At 36.8% G+C, this 18,871-nt stretch overlaps 1 protein-coding gene across 1 annotated transcript in view; it reads left to right on the top strand.

Moving 5' to 3' along the window:
* The window catches only part of LOC149794118 (uncharacterized), a 61,180-nt gene that overhangs the window by 29,100 nt on the left and 13,209 nt on the right, over window positions 1-18,871 (top strand). The window contains exons 2-4 of the mRNA XM_089968096.1: window positions 6,462-9,313; window positions 12,463-12,544; window positions 17,413-18,290. Of these exons, the coding sequence (XP_089824222.1) occupies window positions 6,476-9,313; window positions 12,463-12,544; window positions 17,413-18,290 (3,798 nt within the window). The 5' untranslated portion in view covers window positions 6,462-6,475. The remainder of the gene's footprint in view (window positions 1-6,461; window positions 9,314-12,462; window positions 12,545-17,412; window positions 18,291-18,871) is intronic.

Raw genomic sequence — 18,871 nt, 5'->3', positions numbered from 1 at the left:
CTGCTTGGAAATGCAGCCACCTCAGCAGCCATCTTTGAAATCTTATCTCTAATCCTCCTGAATGAATGGTCATATTAGCATGGGATTTTCACTTCCTTCTTGTCCTGGTCACATGACTATAATGCCTGCATGTTTACCTTATGAAGATTTGCTGTTGATAAGCAAATTTACTATATATATTATTTGCATATTCTTTGTATCAGTTGGATTATATATCTAGTCAATTTTTTTCTCTGTTAGTTTAAGATTTCTTAAGAGTCATTATCATTTATTCCACACATGCTTTGTATGACTTTTGTATTTTTTTCTTTTATTCTTCTTTTTTCTTTTTACAGGGAGTTAGAGATTCTAATTTTGTGCATTTTTCTTGCTAGGGTAGATATTTTGTTAAATTATCCCTATATTTGCATTAATTGCGGTCTATGGACTGGCCTAATTTATATTATTATTCAGTAGTAATTATTGCGCTTCACATTACCATTATGTAAATTGTGCTATTTGTATACTTGGTAAATCGGGTCACATACCACCTTTTACTTTCATATCACATGCTTGGTTATCCACCACAGGTTCCTTTTCAGTATTGCACTACACTACTAAAATTATGGAAAGTTCCAGCTGCAAAGAGCTCTTCGAGATAACTAACAAGCTAATGTCAAGGAACAAATCAACACCACTTCCAACTACCTTCTCTCCAGTCGACCTTCCGGACATGTTTGCAGATTCCTTCTGTGACAAAGTACAAACCATTAGAGATAAGCTTGACACCACAATTTCAATTGACTCGTCGTCACCATACAGTTGGGATACAGAATTTGAGTGGCATCCATTAGCAGCATTTGAACCTGTCTTTATGGATTTTCTACGTACAATCCTGATGAAGAGTGCACCAAAGTCATGTGAACTTGATCCAATTCCAACATCACTGCTGCTTGAGTGCTTAGATCCAGTGTTGCCTTCACAAACTGATGTTATTAATACCTCTCTCACGTCCGGGGAATTCCCATCATTTTTCAAAATTGCCATTGTAAAGCCTCTGCTGAAGAAACCAACACTAGACCATAATGGTTGTTCTCTCCCAGCTTGTATCTCATCTAAATTCAAACAGTCTTTTTTGCAATGTACAATCTGCATATCGCCCTTGCCACAGTACTGAAACTACTCTTCTAAAAGTAGTTAATGACATTCTCGCTGCGTTGGATAGTGGAAAGATTACAGTCCTCACCTTCCTTGATTTATCTGCAGCATTTGACACAATAGACCATGATATATTACTTCACTGTCTCCAGCATGTATTTGGCATTCATGATACAGCCTTACTGTGGTTCAAGTCCTACTTGGTCAACAGGACACAAATTGTATCTGCAAATGGAATACACTCCAGCCCAGTTGATCTGTGTTGTGGTGTTCCACAGGGGTCTGTTCTTGGACCTGTTCTCTTCATTCTGTACACTCAGCCGCTCTCAAGTGTCATAGATCATCATCCAGTGTCTCACCAATTGTATGCTGATGACACCCAAATATACAAATCTAGCCACCCAACTGAAGTTGCTGCTACCATCCAAGGTGTAGAGAGGTGTATTTCTGATGTGAAATCATGGATGACATGTAACAAGCTGCAGATGAATGATGATAAAACTGAGGCCATTCTGATCACAACACAAAGACTTTCTCATTCACATCCTTTACCTCAAACAATAAATATCAGCAACACCAACATTAAATTCAGACAATCAGTATGAAACCTAGGTGTTACTCTGGACAGTACTCTCACATTGCATTAACATGTCATGAACATATGCCAGGCTGCATATCTTGAGTTGAGACACATCAGCTCAATTCGCAAATATCTTTCAGTTGATGCCACTAAAACACGTGTTCATTAGTACTTTCAGGATTGGACTATTGTAACTCAATTCCGTCTGGTTCATCTCAATATCCGCTCCAGAAACTTTAAAAAGTTCAAACCACAGCTGCTCGGATCATACTTTGAGTACCACGATCAGAGCATACCTCCCCGCTGCTCTGTACCCTACACTGGCTATCCATTCAAGTCAGAATCAAACACAAAATTTGTTCTCTATGCTACGTTTCAACTCTAGTCCAACATACCTATCCAACCTCACCCATGTGTAAACACCAGCAAGATACTTATGCTCCTCTTCTGACAATCATATACTCATTATTCCCACTATGAAAACAAAGTCATATGGACAGTGTTCTTTTGCATACCAGGGCCCATCAACGTGGAATGAATTGCCCACTGAACTTAGACACAAAGACACAGTGATCACATTCAAGAGGGCTCTCAAAACTCACTTATTTTGACTGCAAGAACAAACTTAAAGACCTAATAATGTTTCCTACCTTAAATATTCTCAGCATGTTTTTTAATGTTTTCTAATTTCATTGTGTTTGTTTTTGTAATCATATCATTATATGTTTTTTATCTTATAGGTGTTGTTTAATGTTGTAAAGTGCTTAGAGCTTCTAAAGATTAGGCGCTATACAAAGTCCTCATTATTATTATTATTATTATTATTTATACTAAGGTCTAGTTGGGTGTAAGTGAAATTGGTGCTGTTTGAACAGTCAATATGGCCACCATGGTGACCATCTTGAAAATTTTATATGAATGGAGGGTCGTATCAACATGGGGATTTCACTAAAAGAATTATATAGTCTGAATTGTCCTAAATAAAAATGGTCCCTATCTGGCAGCCATATTAAAAAATATTTTTATTGCTACTTGTCAGGAACGGAAAGTAATTATGGGGTTTTTATTAGAAGACTTTTATAATGTCAAGCTGATCCTAAATGAAATTGGTGCTTGGACATACTGGATGACCACCATAGTGGCCATCTTGACAGTGTTAATTTCCTAACTCCTCTTGCATGGATGGTCATATCAGCCTGGGGTATTCAAAAATTGACTTCTTATATCAAATTGGTCCTAAATTAAAATGGTGATGATTTATATCTAGTATAACTACCACATTGGCCATTTTGAAAATCTTATTAAAATCACTAATCTTCCTGAATGGAATTTTGTTATTACTACTCTGTGTAAATGTAAAGTTCTTGTAAGACGGGGTTTTCACCAGAACACTAATTAAAATACTTTGTTTGTCTTGAATCAAAATAGTGCTGATCTGACTGCAGAGATAGCCAACAGTGGCAAAGATAGCCAACAGTGGCAGTCATTTTGAAAATATTGTTAATTGCTACTCCTGAATGGAAAGAGACCACTCCTGTGGCGTAGTGGTTAGAGTATCCACCTCGAATGCAGGAGGTTGTGGGTTTGAACCCTGGTCGAGTCATACCGAAGACTTATAAAAATTGTACTTGCAGCTGCATCACTAGGCGCTCAGCATTGAAAAGTTAGTGTTAGTTGGCCTGGTATCAGGATAATGTAATTTAGTGGGACATGATGCAACATGTCTGTGGCATAATGTCCCAGTGCTAGACATCACTATGAACTGTCACACTGCAAACATTGTTGCAGTATGACAAAAAATTTTTTAAAGCTACATTAAAAGTACAAATCACACACACACGCACACACACCTGAATGGAAAGTCATATCAGTGGGGATTTTCACTGTAAGACTTTCTTGGTGTCTAGATGGTTTTAAACGAAAGTGCTACAGTTTCAAGCATCCAATATGGCAAACATGTTGGCATTAGGATTATTTTGTTATTGCTACTCCTGCATAATTGAAGACCATTTTCACTAACTGACTTATTATAATATCTGGTTAGTCCTAAATGCAAATGGCACCAATCTTATCAAATATAGCTGTTATAATGGTAGTTTTAAAAATTATTGTTGTAACTACTCCTAAATAGAAGATCCTATATTCATGGAGTTTTCACAAGACGTCAGCTGATGATGCCTCATTTGTCTTAAATGTTGCCAATATTATATCCAGTTCGAGTGCAACAGTGGCTAATTTGAAAATCATATTAAGAATATCAGACTTTGTTTCAATGCTCAGCAGATAAAAACAAGAAAGGGTATTACCTCTAACTCTGGAAATTCCTTTGGAACAGTTTGAAATGCTATGAAACTTTTATTCAGCACCCAAAGATGCACATGTCAAAAAATCACTTGCCACTCCATTTTTAAAAAAAGTCATTTACTTTTTGTTTCTTAGTTTAATGCAGTGTATGGTACAATCTCATTAGTGTATATAGTCCTGCATTTTCTCTTGCAGTTTTAAGGTCATATGACCATAAGGCAAAGTGAGCCTGTGGTATGGCACTTCATCTGTCATGGATTATGTCATATGGCATGACCCTGCATCTGTCGTGGATTATATCATATGGCATGACCCTGCATCTGTCATGTATTATATCTTATGGTATGACCCTGCATCTGTCATGTATCATATCTTACAGTATGGCCCAGTATCTGTAATGTATCAAATTTTATGGTATGACCCTGAATCTGTCATGCATCAGCTCTTATGGTATGGCCCTGCATCTGCCATGCATCATATCTTAACCCTTTAAGCCCCGATCCCGTCTGTAGGCGTGATCCGGTTTCTGCATTCAATGGCCGATCCCGCCTGTAGTCGTGATTTTTTTACTGCATTCAATGGCTGATCCCGTCTCCAAGCGTGATGAATGTGTGTTAGATTCAACGTCTCTGATTGGTTAGAAATGGGTTTATTCCAAGAACTAACAACTATTAAACCAATCAGAAATGATTTTACTTTCATTTGCGGAAATTTGAATTGTTCAGAAGCTAAGGGCTCCTGTTTTGAAAGCGGTTTAACTACACGTGTTCTGGTCATGAAAAATCGTAAATGATGGCGGACGTAAGAGTGATTTTTGATGAGAGCAAAAATGAGGAGTTTCTCGGGTTTGATCTTGAAAATACTGAGCAAGCTGAAGAAAGATATGTTCATTAGTTGGATATTTTGTGAGATTTCGATTCGGACATAGAAGTTTCTGAGATTGAATCGTCCGAAGATGAGGATGCTGACAGCGCTGATGATCGAGTTCTTGCGGATAAACGTTGCACATAATTTTGTAAATTCTGTATAAATAAGTCGTGAAAGACTTGGACAAATAGGGAAAAAAAATACATCACTGTGTAGACAAATTCATTTGCAATAAATGGTGAAACTTTCTTGGATTTTAATTGGATATAAGCAGAGAAATTAAGGTAAGAGTGAATGCATGTGCACGATGTTTACAAAATTTTCAAACAGGTAAAAACTCTGGGGCACACGCAGCTAGACACAGCTTAGCGCTGCTGGGGCATAGCAGCAGTGATACTGATAACGGGTCTGGGGCTGAATGAGTTAAGGTATGACCATCAGTTTGTCATTACATTGATATGGTATGGCCCAGCATCTGTCATGCATTGCATGTTTTGTTATCTGTCAACAACTGCTTAAAACTAACTTGACCAATTTTAATACAATTTGGTACAGAATATCCTGGCACAAAGGGCTTTCATTTGGCATTATTGTGGATTCATTAAAAGACATTTTGGATTATATAATTGTGATGCATTAAGACTGTTACCACATAAACATTATTCTAGGCTATTGGCACATCATCACATTCAAGATTTGAATTTATTCACAACACTACTGGAATTCATTTGGAACACTTTATACTTTTGGATTTGTGATATAATTGTATGGGCTGTTTGGGATTTAATTCATAATACAGTGTACAGTAAGTTTATTCTTTAAATGTTCACTTTGTATTATAAGGAAGTGAATTATTTTGTTGAATTTTCTAAAGTTGCTGGTTTTGCACTTTTCTGTAACTTAGTTTAAGACCATAGAGTCATAACACTTGATAAAAAGCATCCTGGTGTGAAGACCTTTCATGTTTGTGCAAAAGCTGCCAATCTGCCATCAAATAATAAATGTTGTTACTAAAAGTAAGGAAACCTTTAACTTCTTCACTAACACTGCTCAATGGAATTCGGACCAAAATTGATATAAGCATCCAGACATATGGGACTTAATGCAGTTTAACCATCAAATACCCATATATTTACAAGCTATCTGATTGGCTGAGCTTGTTAATACTACTCTGACAAACAAATTTAATTATGTTGGAATTTGTTCAAACTTTGTATATAAACTTATATCATTATGTATTAGATGGGTTCTGTAACAAGTGATATTTGCCCATTTTCATCAGTTGATCATGGTTCCTCCTGTAGATTCTGATTATAATAAAACTGGTAAATAGGTTTGAAGTATATCATTATTTCTCTTTATCCTTGCACTTAGAGTTATGCATATTTAATTATTCCCTGACCTGGTCAAATTAACATGATGTAAAATTTGTGAAAGGACTTACACAGGCTTATATTCTTACAATAATACTGAAACTGGGTTAGTGAAATTACCTGCTGTTATGTAATTCATGTGAACTATCTCTTGTTCATTTATACCACCTGTTTTGCATAATTTCTCTGACTCCTTGCAGATAGTGCAGTCTCGATGGTCAGTGGGAACGAGATGTCGTCATGCTCGGAATTCATCCAGAATGCATGGCGGAAAGATTTGTGCGTTAACTGTCAGCGCCCACGAGGAGAGCACATAGGAATAGAAACTGATCACAATCATGTATCCTCAGATGACAAAGAGATTGACTCTCCAAAACCAGCTAAAAGGAACTTTCTAGTAACACGGCCATGGGCAAATGTGCAATCGCAAAATGAAGAGGAAGAGGATGAGGAGGCAAAATGGAATTCCATGTGTCTTCCAGAACTAAATTACAATTCTGTTACTCAAGATATTAGTACAGAAGCCAAAAAATTAAATGGTATTAGTGATACCTCTCTTGTAAGACAGGGTTCATCTAGTGCAATATTAAAAAATAAGACATCCAAAGAGAGCGTGAAAGTGTGTGTGCAGTTCCTCGAGTCAGATCCAGTCATTATAGGAACAGATGGTGGCTATGAAAACTTGTTTCCAGATGAACTGGATCCTGAAGTAGATGGGCAGGACATGAAGGAGGAGATGATTTTTACAGAAGAGGAAAAGGAGTTTGTTCTCCAGGCACTCCACAACACACTCTGGAACATGGAAAACCTTGTGGAAGGGAAAGACAAAAAGATTACTATTAGTAAAGAGTTTGAGGATATTCAGTTACAGTCATTATGGAAACCAGATCGATTTTCCCATGTCCATGAACCAGAGGTGGTACCACAGCAATACGGAACATTTCCTCTTCGTGCAAAATCTAGTAAATCCAATTTTGATCATGTTTTTGTTGATCATCCTAAGCTGTCACCTCTGTCAGAAATCCAGGAATTTGGGGATGCTGTTGGTTCAAAAGAAAATATGAGTGCAGTGAGAGGGTCATCATCTGAGATAAATAACTTTATGGACTTAATTGAAATGAAAGGAGGTGATGAAAGAAAAGAGCCTGTGTCTGAACCCAGAGCAGGAGTAGAAAATAATTATGATGATCCCTGGGAGCAGAGGTTTGGACTGGATGATTCAGAAATGAACCTTTTAGAAGAAATTCGAGGAGAGATTGATTTAGATTCATCATCTGCCGGAATGGCTATAGTGGACCTTCTGAATGATATCTTGGCAAAATACAGCACTGGCACACCAAGTGACACAGATTCAGTGAAAAATTTGGATAATTTGTCAGATAGTTTTGATGAAAAGTTAGAAGAAAATCCTCCTAATAAGCAGAAGCATCATGAAGCAACAGAGCCTCTTACGAAAGGTTCAAAAGAGAAATCTGAACTTGAGGCAAAAATGGTAACTCTTGCTGCTAGTCTGCGTAAAAATAGGGGAAAACGGTATGCTCCTCGACCACCTAGCTGCCCACCTCCACCAGAACCCACTGTGTCTCCAACAAAGCAAATTCGAGCAGCTCAGAGCACTGAACCAAATTTCAAAATGGTACCAGTAGGTCGTCCTATCATTAGTTCTCATCCCATTAAACCATCTCCTACAGAAGAGAAAAAGCACGAAAAATATGAATCCACTGAGAGTATGGAGGCATTTAAATTGAAGAATGATAAAGAAAAACAGCCAAAGAAAGGAATAACTTCCTTTTTTCGGAATATTTTGCGCAGAGGTCGAGACTCTGAGACTGATTTATGCACCAGCACTGAGACACTCATGTCCAATACTAGTTCTTCCAGTGAATTATCAGAGCAAGAAAACAAGAACAGTTTGGAGAGGAAAAATTCTGGGTCTGACAGGAGAAACTCCAGTTCAAAATCTTCACCACAGTTGAAACTTAAAGTACTTCCATCAGTAACAAGACCTTTGTCCCCAAAGCCTCTAGTTGAGAGAACACCTTCACATCCTTTGCTCACTGAAGAGGATAAGATAACTGTAGAAGACAAAAAAGAAAAGGAAATTAGTCCACTTCAAGACACAACTTCTTCCAGTGCAACATCCAAATCCAAAGATGCTAATCAGGTTTCCCCAACAAAATCATCAACAGACTCTTCCAGTCCTTCTAAAACAAAGGAAGCTCCATCAGGGAATTCAGATATGATGCCCAGAAGACCTAGGGACACACCAAGTGTACCACCTCCCAAGCCACCTGTAGCAATCAAACCAAAGTCATCCCAGCCTATTCAAGCCAAAACAAGTGATGGAAGTGAAAACAAAGTTCCACCAAGTCCACCAAAGGAAGGCCCATCAAGGTCCAATTTGTCAGAGGATGATAGAGTCTCAAGGGAAACAAGGAGGCAGATTGAACAGGAAGCAGTCAGAAAAAGGGCCAAGAGCCCCAAAAGAACAGCAGCTCCAACTGGACCTTCAAGAAGCTCTCTCCCTCCAAAATCTTCTGAACATGAAACTAGTTCCACTGTCATGTCCAAATCCACAGATGCTAGAATTTCCATTGGACCCAAAGGGGTAGACCCAAAGACATTGAGTTTTGCAAAAGAGCTAGAGATGAAACTAAGTAAAGGTGATCAAACAAAAGGATCAGATTTAAAAAGACCTCCAGCACCACCCCAGCCTCCCCAACCTCCTTCCCCTACATCAAAATCTGCTGCCAAAGAGGAGATTGAGAAATCTCCCATTCAGTCAGATGACAAAATAAATTCAGGAGGCACAGAGACAGAAAAACTAGATTCATTGAATAAACCAGTGGAGAAAATTGAAAGACCAGTCGAAAAAATAGAACTTCCAAAACCCACAGGTAGCCGCAAGAGCTTCTTAGGAAAATTGAACCGAAAGTCAAGGCCTCCACCTCCTCCATCTGTAAAGAGAACAAAATCTATCACAGAGTCTTCAATACATGGAGAGACACCTCATCTGAAGAAAATTGATGTCAGAGATATCTCGGGTCCTGTGGTAAGTACATTGAGTTGTTTCATTTGGTGAAACGTGCTGTTAACAACAATGTTCATAACTGTGAATTGATTTATTTTCTTGGGTATTAATGTGTCTGATAGGCAGGGGAAGACTTTTAACTTTTGGTCTTTAAATTCATTTTGTTGCAGCTTCCAAATCCATGAAATTTGGTACTCCAAAAAACATTTGTATTCATAGTTTTGGTCATTATAGCTTAGTTCATATTGTATAGTACATTTCTATGTATCTGTCTGTCAGTATGCCCATTTATCCATTTACATTTGCCTGTCTGTTCCATAATTATATCACAGTTTATAGGGATTTTCATGAAACTTTGCCCAAGTATATATTATGACTAGGCATGTGTTGTATGGCATAGCCAGTCCCCTTCCTCAAAGTCATGGACATTTCAAGGGAGAATATAATTCAGTGACTTGCATCTTTGTTAGGAGTATAATGTTTGCACCACTGAAATAGATTAATGAAACAGATGCTTATATATCATGTATAGTTGGTGTGTTACATACCACACCCTTGCTCAGTCCCGAAGGATCAGGGTGAAAGCAAGAGAGAATTTAATTGTATGACATGTGTGCCTGTCTGGATAATAACTTTTGAACCACTAAGATAGTTTACGGAAATTTTTTTTATTCATCAGGTATAGATTGGTACATCATAAATTATAGTTACAACATCTGTTTCAAGGTTGTTGTTGCTTTTTTAGGGTTTAATGCCATTTTTCAGCACAAGATAGGCTATACATGGCAGCCAGTATCAATGGTGGAGGAAGAATTCAGGAAAACCCTGGATAGAACCACCAACCCACAAGAAGCTACTGGCAAGCTTTCTCAGATACCCATATTGGCTGAACCTGAGACTTGAACCCATGCAGACAGAGGTGAGATAGCAGTGATCCGTAACGGTGAGCACTTTTGACCACTTGGCCACTTGGGGCTCCTCTGTTTCAAGGTTAAGGCCACAGCAAGGGAAAGTGTAACTCAGGCTATATGTATTAATAAAACTTTAGCCTAATACAGTGCCAATGTATTAACATTATACTTCCTCTCTGAAGGTCAAGGTCAGAACAAAGGATAATATAAGTCAGTGCATTGTTTCCTTATCCAGACTACCACATTTTTAATCCCTACAGGTATTTTGATAAAACTTTTACAAGTGTCCTTATCAAAGAATAGACAAGTTTCTAGTGAGAGGTCAAGGTCATTAGTAGAGAAAAGGTCGAGAGATGGGCAGATCTTGGGATATTTTTGGTATTCCTGCAGTATTTGTATTTCTGTATGAAATGTTTGCTATAAAAACAAGAAAGTAAATTTTATCTAGGTAAATAAAGTGATCAGTTTGCTAAATTCAGTAAAGAGGAGATTCAAAAGTTTTCTTTAGGGTATTGATAACAATGAGCAATAACAATATATTCATCATTAAGTGGAGCAAATTTGGTATGATGTTTTTACATCCATCTGTCATTAATACACTTTCTGTTCAATAGCTGGAGTTGTCCACCATCCACAGTTACCAGACTGGATTGCTTGCACTTGGGATAAGCAAAAAGCCTATTGATTTCAGACTTTAAAACTCAGAAGGCAAGGTCATTGTGACTTAAAGAAGGAAAAAAGTCTGCACATTAATTGTAGTTTACCACTGTATGCAATTTCCAAATTTTGTGGGTAGCATGACCTTGAGGTCAGGAAGAACAGTCAACATTGGGTCTAATGGTTAAAAGTCAAGGTCATAGGGTGCAATAAGAAAATGGTTTCAGCACAATAACATAAGTTCAACATCATTTTTGATACCGAGACATTGCACATGGCTTGTATTTTGAATAATGAAAAATCTATTCATGTGTTAGAATGAAAAGGTCAAGAGTTAAGGTCAGTATTGCTGAAAGAATAATTTTTTTTTTAATTATATACAATGATATTAGTTCTACATGACATAACTGAACCAGACATTGTAGATTTCTTGTATTTGAGATAAAGAAGAATGCATATTGTTTGGGGGTCCAAAGGTTAAGGTCACTGATAGAAAGAAGAAAAATGTTTTTCACAAAAAAAAATAACAGTAGTTCTCCATCAGACTCCATGATAGACTTGGCCCAAACTTTGAGGATGGCTTTCACTTAAACTATGGAAAACGCTTATTGATATTGGTTTCAGAAGTTGAAAGATGATGGTAACAGTGAAAGAAGAAAAATGGTAACAGTGAAAGAAGAAAAATGGTTTCTGTGGAAAAATTTCGGTTATTTATAGGAGGACTATTAAAGATGGGGTAGATGGTATTATGCCATTTACAGTACTCTTGTTCTAGCATACTTGAAAATCTCTTGCTTATGCATGCCATATTGTGAAATGGATCCTGTTATGATGATGTACATCAATGAATATGTTATAGCAGTTTTATAACAATTTTTATAATAATTTTGGTTTCCAAGTGATAACTTTAGATCTGCTTCATAAAGATTCACCAGTCAGCAGATTAGTTGCACTAAAAGAAGTAAAGAAATGTATTGATTTGGGGCTTCATTGTAGAAGGTCAAGGTCAGCATGATCTGAAAAAAGTAAAATGATTTCTGAGCAATAACTTTTGGTTTTTCTGAACCTTCACCAAAACTTTTAGATATGTTGGCCTAAAATAGGCATAAAAGTCATATGGTCTGATATTAAGCTTATTGCAATCTGGCACTGAGTACCATATACACTCGTATAGAAGTCCAGTTGAACTGCAAAAACTTAGACCCTGATCTACCATTGCATAATGCACCAGCAAATCATGGTCTGTATTGTTTGTTATGCAATTTCAGATCGGGGTCTGTGTAGTTTGCAGTTTGATGTGACTAATAGGCTAATATGTATGGTAATAAGTATTTTCATAATAACTTCACTGAATATTCTTGTCCAACTTACTGGTAGATTACCTTTGATGAGACAAAGAATAAAATTTTGTTATTAATAGTACATGATCAAGGTCCCCAGGACCCAAACAAGACAGGCAGTACTCTTAGTGGAACTCATATTTAAAATGGCGTTAATCCTTGACAAAAATAAATCATCAGTTCTTGCAAAGAAAAGAACAAGAAACGTATAAAGCAGTGAAAATATATGACTTACTGCCAGAATATGTTTTTTTGTCTGCAGCTAATCACAGATATGACTTCCAACAAGGTGGTGAACCGCAGGAATACAATCTCCCTGGGAGATGACTCCTCATTCCTCTCAGGTAAGAGTTCTTTCCCATGAATTACCTCAAGTATCACAATTCAACCAGTAAACTAAATTCATTTGAGTACAACTGATATTAAAGAATGGTTGAAGCATAAACGTTTGGTTTTAGTCAATTGTTTATTTGTTGTTTTTTTTAAAAATATTTTATTATTTTGGTACCAAGTTTGTCAAAAACTGAGAAGAATAAAATATTAAGATTTTCAGAAATCTAAATCGGTTTTCTTTATGTTGAGAATAATTAAGGATTTGCATTTTGAATTGTTTGTGGGAGAAAAAAGATCAGTATGGTATATTATGTGGTGAACACACACCCAGTGGTTTAACAGTAAAATTTTTAATAATGAATGTGATAATGAATAATGAATGTATGGGACTAAATATTGTACATGCTGTATTGCCTCTGGTCAACTATTCATGTCATTCTATGACAGAACATGCTTAAAATACTCCCTGCATAATAAGCATAGATTGCATAGGTACATCATCTTTGTATTATTGTCTACCAATACTTGTATTTTATTTGAGGCATCATCTGATCAAGTTAGGTCTTAACTGTCTTACCAGTGTCAGCTTTCATTCCATTTGCATGAAAAGGAAAGCACAGTGTTTCTTTGACTACAAAGTATTTCTAATTTAGAAAATTCATTATTGTAGAAGTATTGTCTCCATTTTTTTTTATTCTGGTGGGGACTTGTGGTGGTAAATTCTGTGGAGGCAGTCCTTGTGGTAACTATTGGATGGATTTTCAGGAAAATGAGAACCAGTTTGGATTTTAATCAGTACTTTTACTTATAATTGAAAGAGAAAATACCTATACATGTAGAATTTAAAATGGCACCCCAACAAAAGCACACAGGACAAAAGCACACCATGAAAAGACAAAAGTACTCTGATAAAATCGTGCAAAGATAAAAGAATGCTGACAAACACGTGCAAACAACTATTGCACATTTTATGCCTTGTAAAAAATATCATTAAGCATTAAAGATCGTTAAGTATTTGTTAATTAATATCTCAATATGCAGAAATGCAACAATTATTAATTTTTCCAAATGCCTAGTTATTACAAGTGTCTTCTGCAGTGCAGTGTTAAGTCTAATTTTGTGCAGATGGTCCATTATTAACACATGACAATATGTTAGAACTAAAGCTTTCAATTAGTAGACCTCATCAGGTATTTTGACATACAAAGATCCTTGTCTTCTAATGCAAATTAAATCTCTTGTCTTATGATAAGTATTGTTTAATTCCCCCCCCCCAACCTTTTTGGTGAAGCTTCCTTTGAGTACCTTACCTTCAGGCCAGTTTTCTTGTTCACCTTAGCTACATCAAGATGAAGGAGTAACATTATTTTGAAAAATTAATATAAAAAAATGTATTCAATGTCAGCCCCCTCTGTCAAGGACTCCTATGTTCTTTCACCAGAGGTCATTTAAAACCCTCTTACCCCAGGACTTACGCCTGAACTATCTGGCTATGAGAAGATTCTTTCCATTCTGGAAATGATTTTGGAGGTGCAACCTCATCCAAACCTGCTTCTTCCTCATTTTTCTACAATTGTGGAAGTCTCTCAAAGATTATCTGCAGGCAAAAACTTCACTTGGCAACTTTGAGGGTGGAACCACCCTCTTGAGACAATGAGACCACATGTCCCTACTGCCAGTTACTGGGTGTATTCGCCATAGTGGCCTTAAAAAAATTCACACTTGTATGCCAGTTCAGCGAGAGTGGATATTTCAGCTGGAGATTAGGTGTGTTTGTGTGTGTGTGATTTGGATTTTTAATGTAGCTTTAGCAATTTTTCAGTCATGTCACTATGATGTCTGCAGTGTGGTAGTTTATAGTGATGCAGACATTTAGCATGATGTCCCAGCCAGTCACATTATCCTGACACCAGGCTGACCAGTCCTAACACTAACCTCTTAATGCTGAGCGTCTAGTGAGGCAGCTGTTAGTACCATTTTTGTGAAGTCTTTGGATGGTTATATCAACATGGGCTTTTCACTAAAAGACTTTTTATGGTATCAAGTTGGTTCTAAATGAAAATGTTGATGATTTGAATTTCAATATGGCCACCATGGTAGCCATCTTAAAAATATTGTTAGTGTTGCTCCTCTTGAATGAAAAGTCATATCAACATGGGGTTTCACCAGAAGACTTATTACGATGTCTTCTTGATCCTTAATTAATCAGAATGGCGCTAATATGACTTCATCCATCATGAAAATCTTAACATTAATTTATGGTTGAAAATCATATAGACATATGGGGTTCCAGAAGACTTATCATGAATGATTGGTCTCAAATGAAAATGATGCTTATCTAACCTCTCCTGTATCCACCATATTGGCCATTTTGAAAATCTTATCACTTTTCCTAGATGGATGGTTATGTTGTTGACTTGAGACTTTCCCCAAAGACTTCTTGTGATATCTAGTTGGACCTAAATTGAAATGGTGGTGATCTGATATCTAGTATGGCCACCATGGCAGCCATCTTGAAGATCTTGTTAGCACTGCCCTTTTACAATGCAAAGTCCTATTGACATGGGGATTCCACCAGAAGACTCCTTATGATATCTAGTTGCTTCTGAATTATAATGGTTTTGATTTGACCTCATCATAGCTACCATGCTGATCATTTACAGTGGTCCCCTCGTATACGGCCACCCCTTCTGCATCAGGAAAGTGGCCTTATAAAATGGATGGTCTTTCCAGAGGGGAACTAAATTTTGTGTGAAAAGTATATGTAATGTACATAGCTAAGAAAGCTACATACTTCATTGCATTTAATATCATCATTTAATATCTTTGTTTAAAAGTAACATTAATTATTAAAAGGTTATTCTTGTTATAATAATAGACTTATTTCAACTAAATATATATTAATAGTTCTTATTCTTCATGTAAGCGTGATATAGGAGCGAGTATTGTTGTCATGCACATTGTAAAACCATTCAAAAACATCATTTAATCTTGGTACATACATAATTCTCTTTCCAGTCTCCATTTTCCCACTGCTGCTGAATAACCTCCTTATCGGTTATGACCTGTATTCGAGTCATTTCAACATAAAATCATTTTATTCATTTTTACATACAATTGTGTGGCAAGTCTCCACTCCCCTGATGTCATCGAGTAGAATAATCGATGTTCTTCTAAAATAATACAACTCCGTTTACGTGATGGCGTGTTAATGTATGGTAATGATTTATTTGGATGTGCCAGCCGCATGCAATGTAATTATGCAGACAAAACTTTTTTAGAGTGGACGAAATGCCTTCTTCATAAAGGAAGCTATAAATGTGTTGTTACATGATTTTTCAGTCTTTGTCTGGCACCCTTTTTGTTCAAAGTTAATTTCTCTGTGTGTATGCCTGTGTTAATGCACAAAATCTATTTTTAGCTTTTGCTGACCCTGTTATGATCTTGACAATTATGTCTGGTTGTAATTGTCAAAGAGAAGAACTCGATAGATGTGTGAAGCCCAAATCTCTTTCATAACATTGCTGAGCCCATTTCCTGTAAATGTCGGCTTTTATAGACAATGTTTTAATATTAATCTTAGTGTTACATGTACTTTAGTCAATACTTCTTTCAGTAACAGAAACTTGATATTGGGAGACATGTATTGATGATAGAGATAATCTAATTACTTCGATATTGTCACGATATAAAATAATTGTCGGTTCTGGATGCATTTGAAATAAAAAGTGGCCACTTGTGAGGGGAACATTTTACATTTGTGTACTAATATGTTGGCCGCTGTTTGCATTAGAGGGGTGGCCATTCTTGAGGGGTACATTTGAATACAAACTTGTTGGTGCCAAGGGATTTTGGCCATTAGAAGTGAGTGGACGCTCAAGAGAGAGACTACTGTAGAAATTATTTCATTGCCACTCATTCATAGATGGACATATTGCCATGGGGTTTTTACCAAAAGACTTGCAATGATTAGTTGGTTTTAAATAAAAATTGTGCTGTTTTGACATACAATATGGCCACCATGGTAGCCATCTTGAAAATCTTCATATGGTGACTTCTCAGTGTATAGGTGGCGCTCTACAGTTTCATATTTTGCATAGGGTTAGAATTTTAAAGAAAAAGAATTTTTCCTGGTTTTCCTCATTGGTTATACTGGCTACTTAAAAAAGACCTTGTATGTCTTAGGTATTATTCAAAGAACCTTTAATTCCCTTTATTTTGGTGTATGATTGATGGGTATAATATGGGTTATAGAGTATACAGCTTGGCCTTACTCCAGATGTGCACCCTTCAAAAAAGTGCTAGCTCCACTTGGTCATCTTCACTTCCTGAACTTCAGAGGTAAATTGTATAAAAAAATAGAGCTGATAACTTTTTTTTTATACATTTTATATATTTGGTAATTCATTCATTACACTTTCAGAAGCTGGTATTGTCTAGTCTGGAAAAATTAATTTTCCGTTTTAATAGCTGCTATGAATAGTGTACTTTAGACTAATTCAGGCTGATTTTTTAGTACAAGGGAGCAGTCATTTTAGTTAGCAGTGTGCTTAGATCATGTACAATTTCCAAAAGTACAATATCCAAAGAAATAGCATCCACATTACATTAATGTAGCATAGAGGTATGCCAACATTCTCTCCATTGTGCATGTTTTAAATGCAAACAACTTCATCTTACATACATCACTCTCTAAAAAGTACATAAAAACTGGTAATCGCACCCATCATATTCACATGGGTTTTCACCAGAAAGTCTTCTAATGATTGCTTGCTGCTCCTGAATAAATGAAAATGGTGCTGAACATTTGGAAACTCATGAAATTTATTAACTTGTAATATGACATCATTGAAATATTGTTTTAATTTTTTTTAAACAGGTGGCTCCACTTCCTCAGGTTCAGCCACAGACAAATCAGAGATGTCCCCTCCTGGTTCTTTGGATAACTTGTATGAGCTGATCACAGACAAGGCCCCAGACCCTCCCCACATGTATGACCCTCCTGTAGAAGCAAACACACAGTCTCGACTCACACCTCCGGTTTCCAATGTTCCTGTTGAGGGTTATTTGGAACCTGTTAGGTCTACCATGATGGCTGAACCACAAGCACCTCTTTCTCAGTCTGTAATATCAGTATCAGAGGATAATGAAAAAGCTGATGAAGATACAGATGCACAAGAGTTTGAACCAATAGATGAGGAGAGAAGGCAGATCCTTGCCTCACAGCCAATATATGAAGAAATTAATGGGTACAATAAAGAGGATACTAGCTTGTTCTCATCCAGAAGTTTGAAAGTATCAACAAGTTTCTCAAAAATGGATGAAAATGGAGATGCTTCAAATATCCAACCACCACAATCACCTGGTGTAGTTTCAATTTCTTCTGAATCTGATGTCTCATCAGCAAGTAACACTTTGACCCGACCTCGTCCAGTTCCTCGAAGACGGGCACGGAAATTGGATGGGTCAGGGTTTGAACAGTATGTAGCCATGAATCGTCCTAGTGTGGCAGTCGCATTAAATGAAGATCAGTTGCGTGAGATCCTGAGCAAATTGACAGCAATGAACATGCAGAGTTTACGTGAAATTTACACCCACCACGAGAAGGTCCTAATGAAGGAATGTCTTCACCTTGGAGCAGCGGGTCCCCTGAAGTGGCAGGATTTTGACATCTATGGCAAGCCTATTCACACTTCGGAGAGATGTGTTGTCTACAATGCAAAAATGAGACTAGGTGTGCCACCATGCCAAGTAATGGTAAGACAATTCATGTGCCACAATGACTTAACATTGTACTGCGAAATTTGTCTGTAAAAGAAAATTATTGTGCAGGAGTTTTAGAATCCATCAAATGCATTGGTGTGGGACCAGCAAATTTCATCTGACGCTTTGCCTAATTCCTGCTTACAAACTTTGGATTCTGAGGGTGGAATTTCCCTATCCCACCCCACTGCATATAATGGATTATTTTTCAGTGATTTATCGCTTGAAAAACAGTGTTGGAAAAAAATGTATAAGAGATATTGTTTAGAATAATCAGTTGGCATTTAGATTAAAGTCCATAAGGGGTATGAATGTTAATTCCCATACATGTTTATTGTCAACAACCCCTTCTATAAAACAAAGTACTAATACATACAGATTTTATTCAGGGATCTGCAGAATGTTCTTTTTTAACTGGCCTTGGTTTCCCGAAAGAAAAGTTACATCTTGACTTTAAGATATTGATTGGGTCCATTTTAAGTCTGATTTAAATTTCATCCAGTCATATCATAGAATTGTATTGGTGAAATTTAGATCAAGATTTATTTCAGTAAGGGTGTCCTGCAAAGCGTGTC

Source organism: Sinohyriopsis cumingii, chromosome 8 (genome assembly GCF_028554795.1).
Source record: "Sinohyriopsis cumingii isolate HCF-2022 chromosome 8, ASM2855479v2, whole genome shotgun sequence".
NCBI classification, from domain to species: Eukaryota; Metazoa; Mollusca; class Bivalvia; order Unionida; family Unionidae; genus Sinohyriopsis; species Sinohyriopsis cumingii.
Note: the sequence above shows the minus strand (reverse complement) of the source record. Positions and strands in the feature narration are given on the sequence as shown.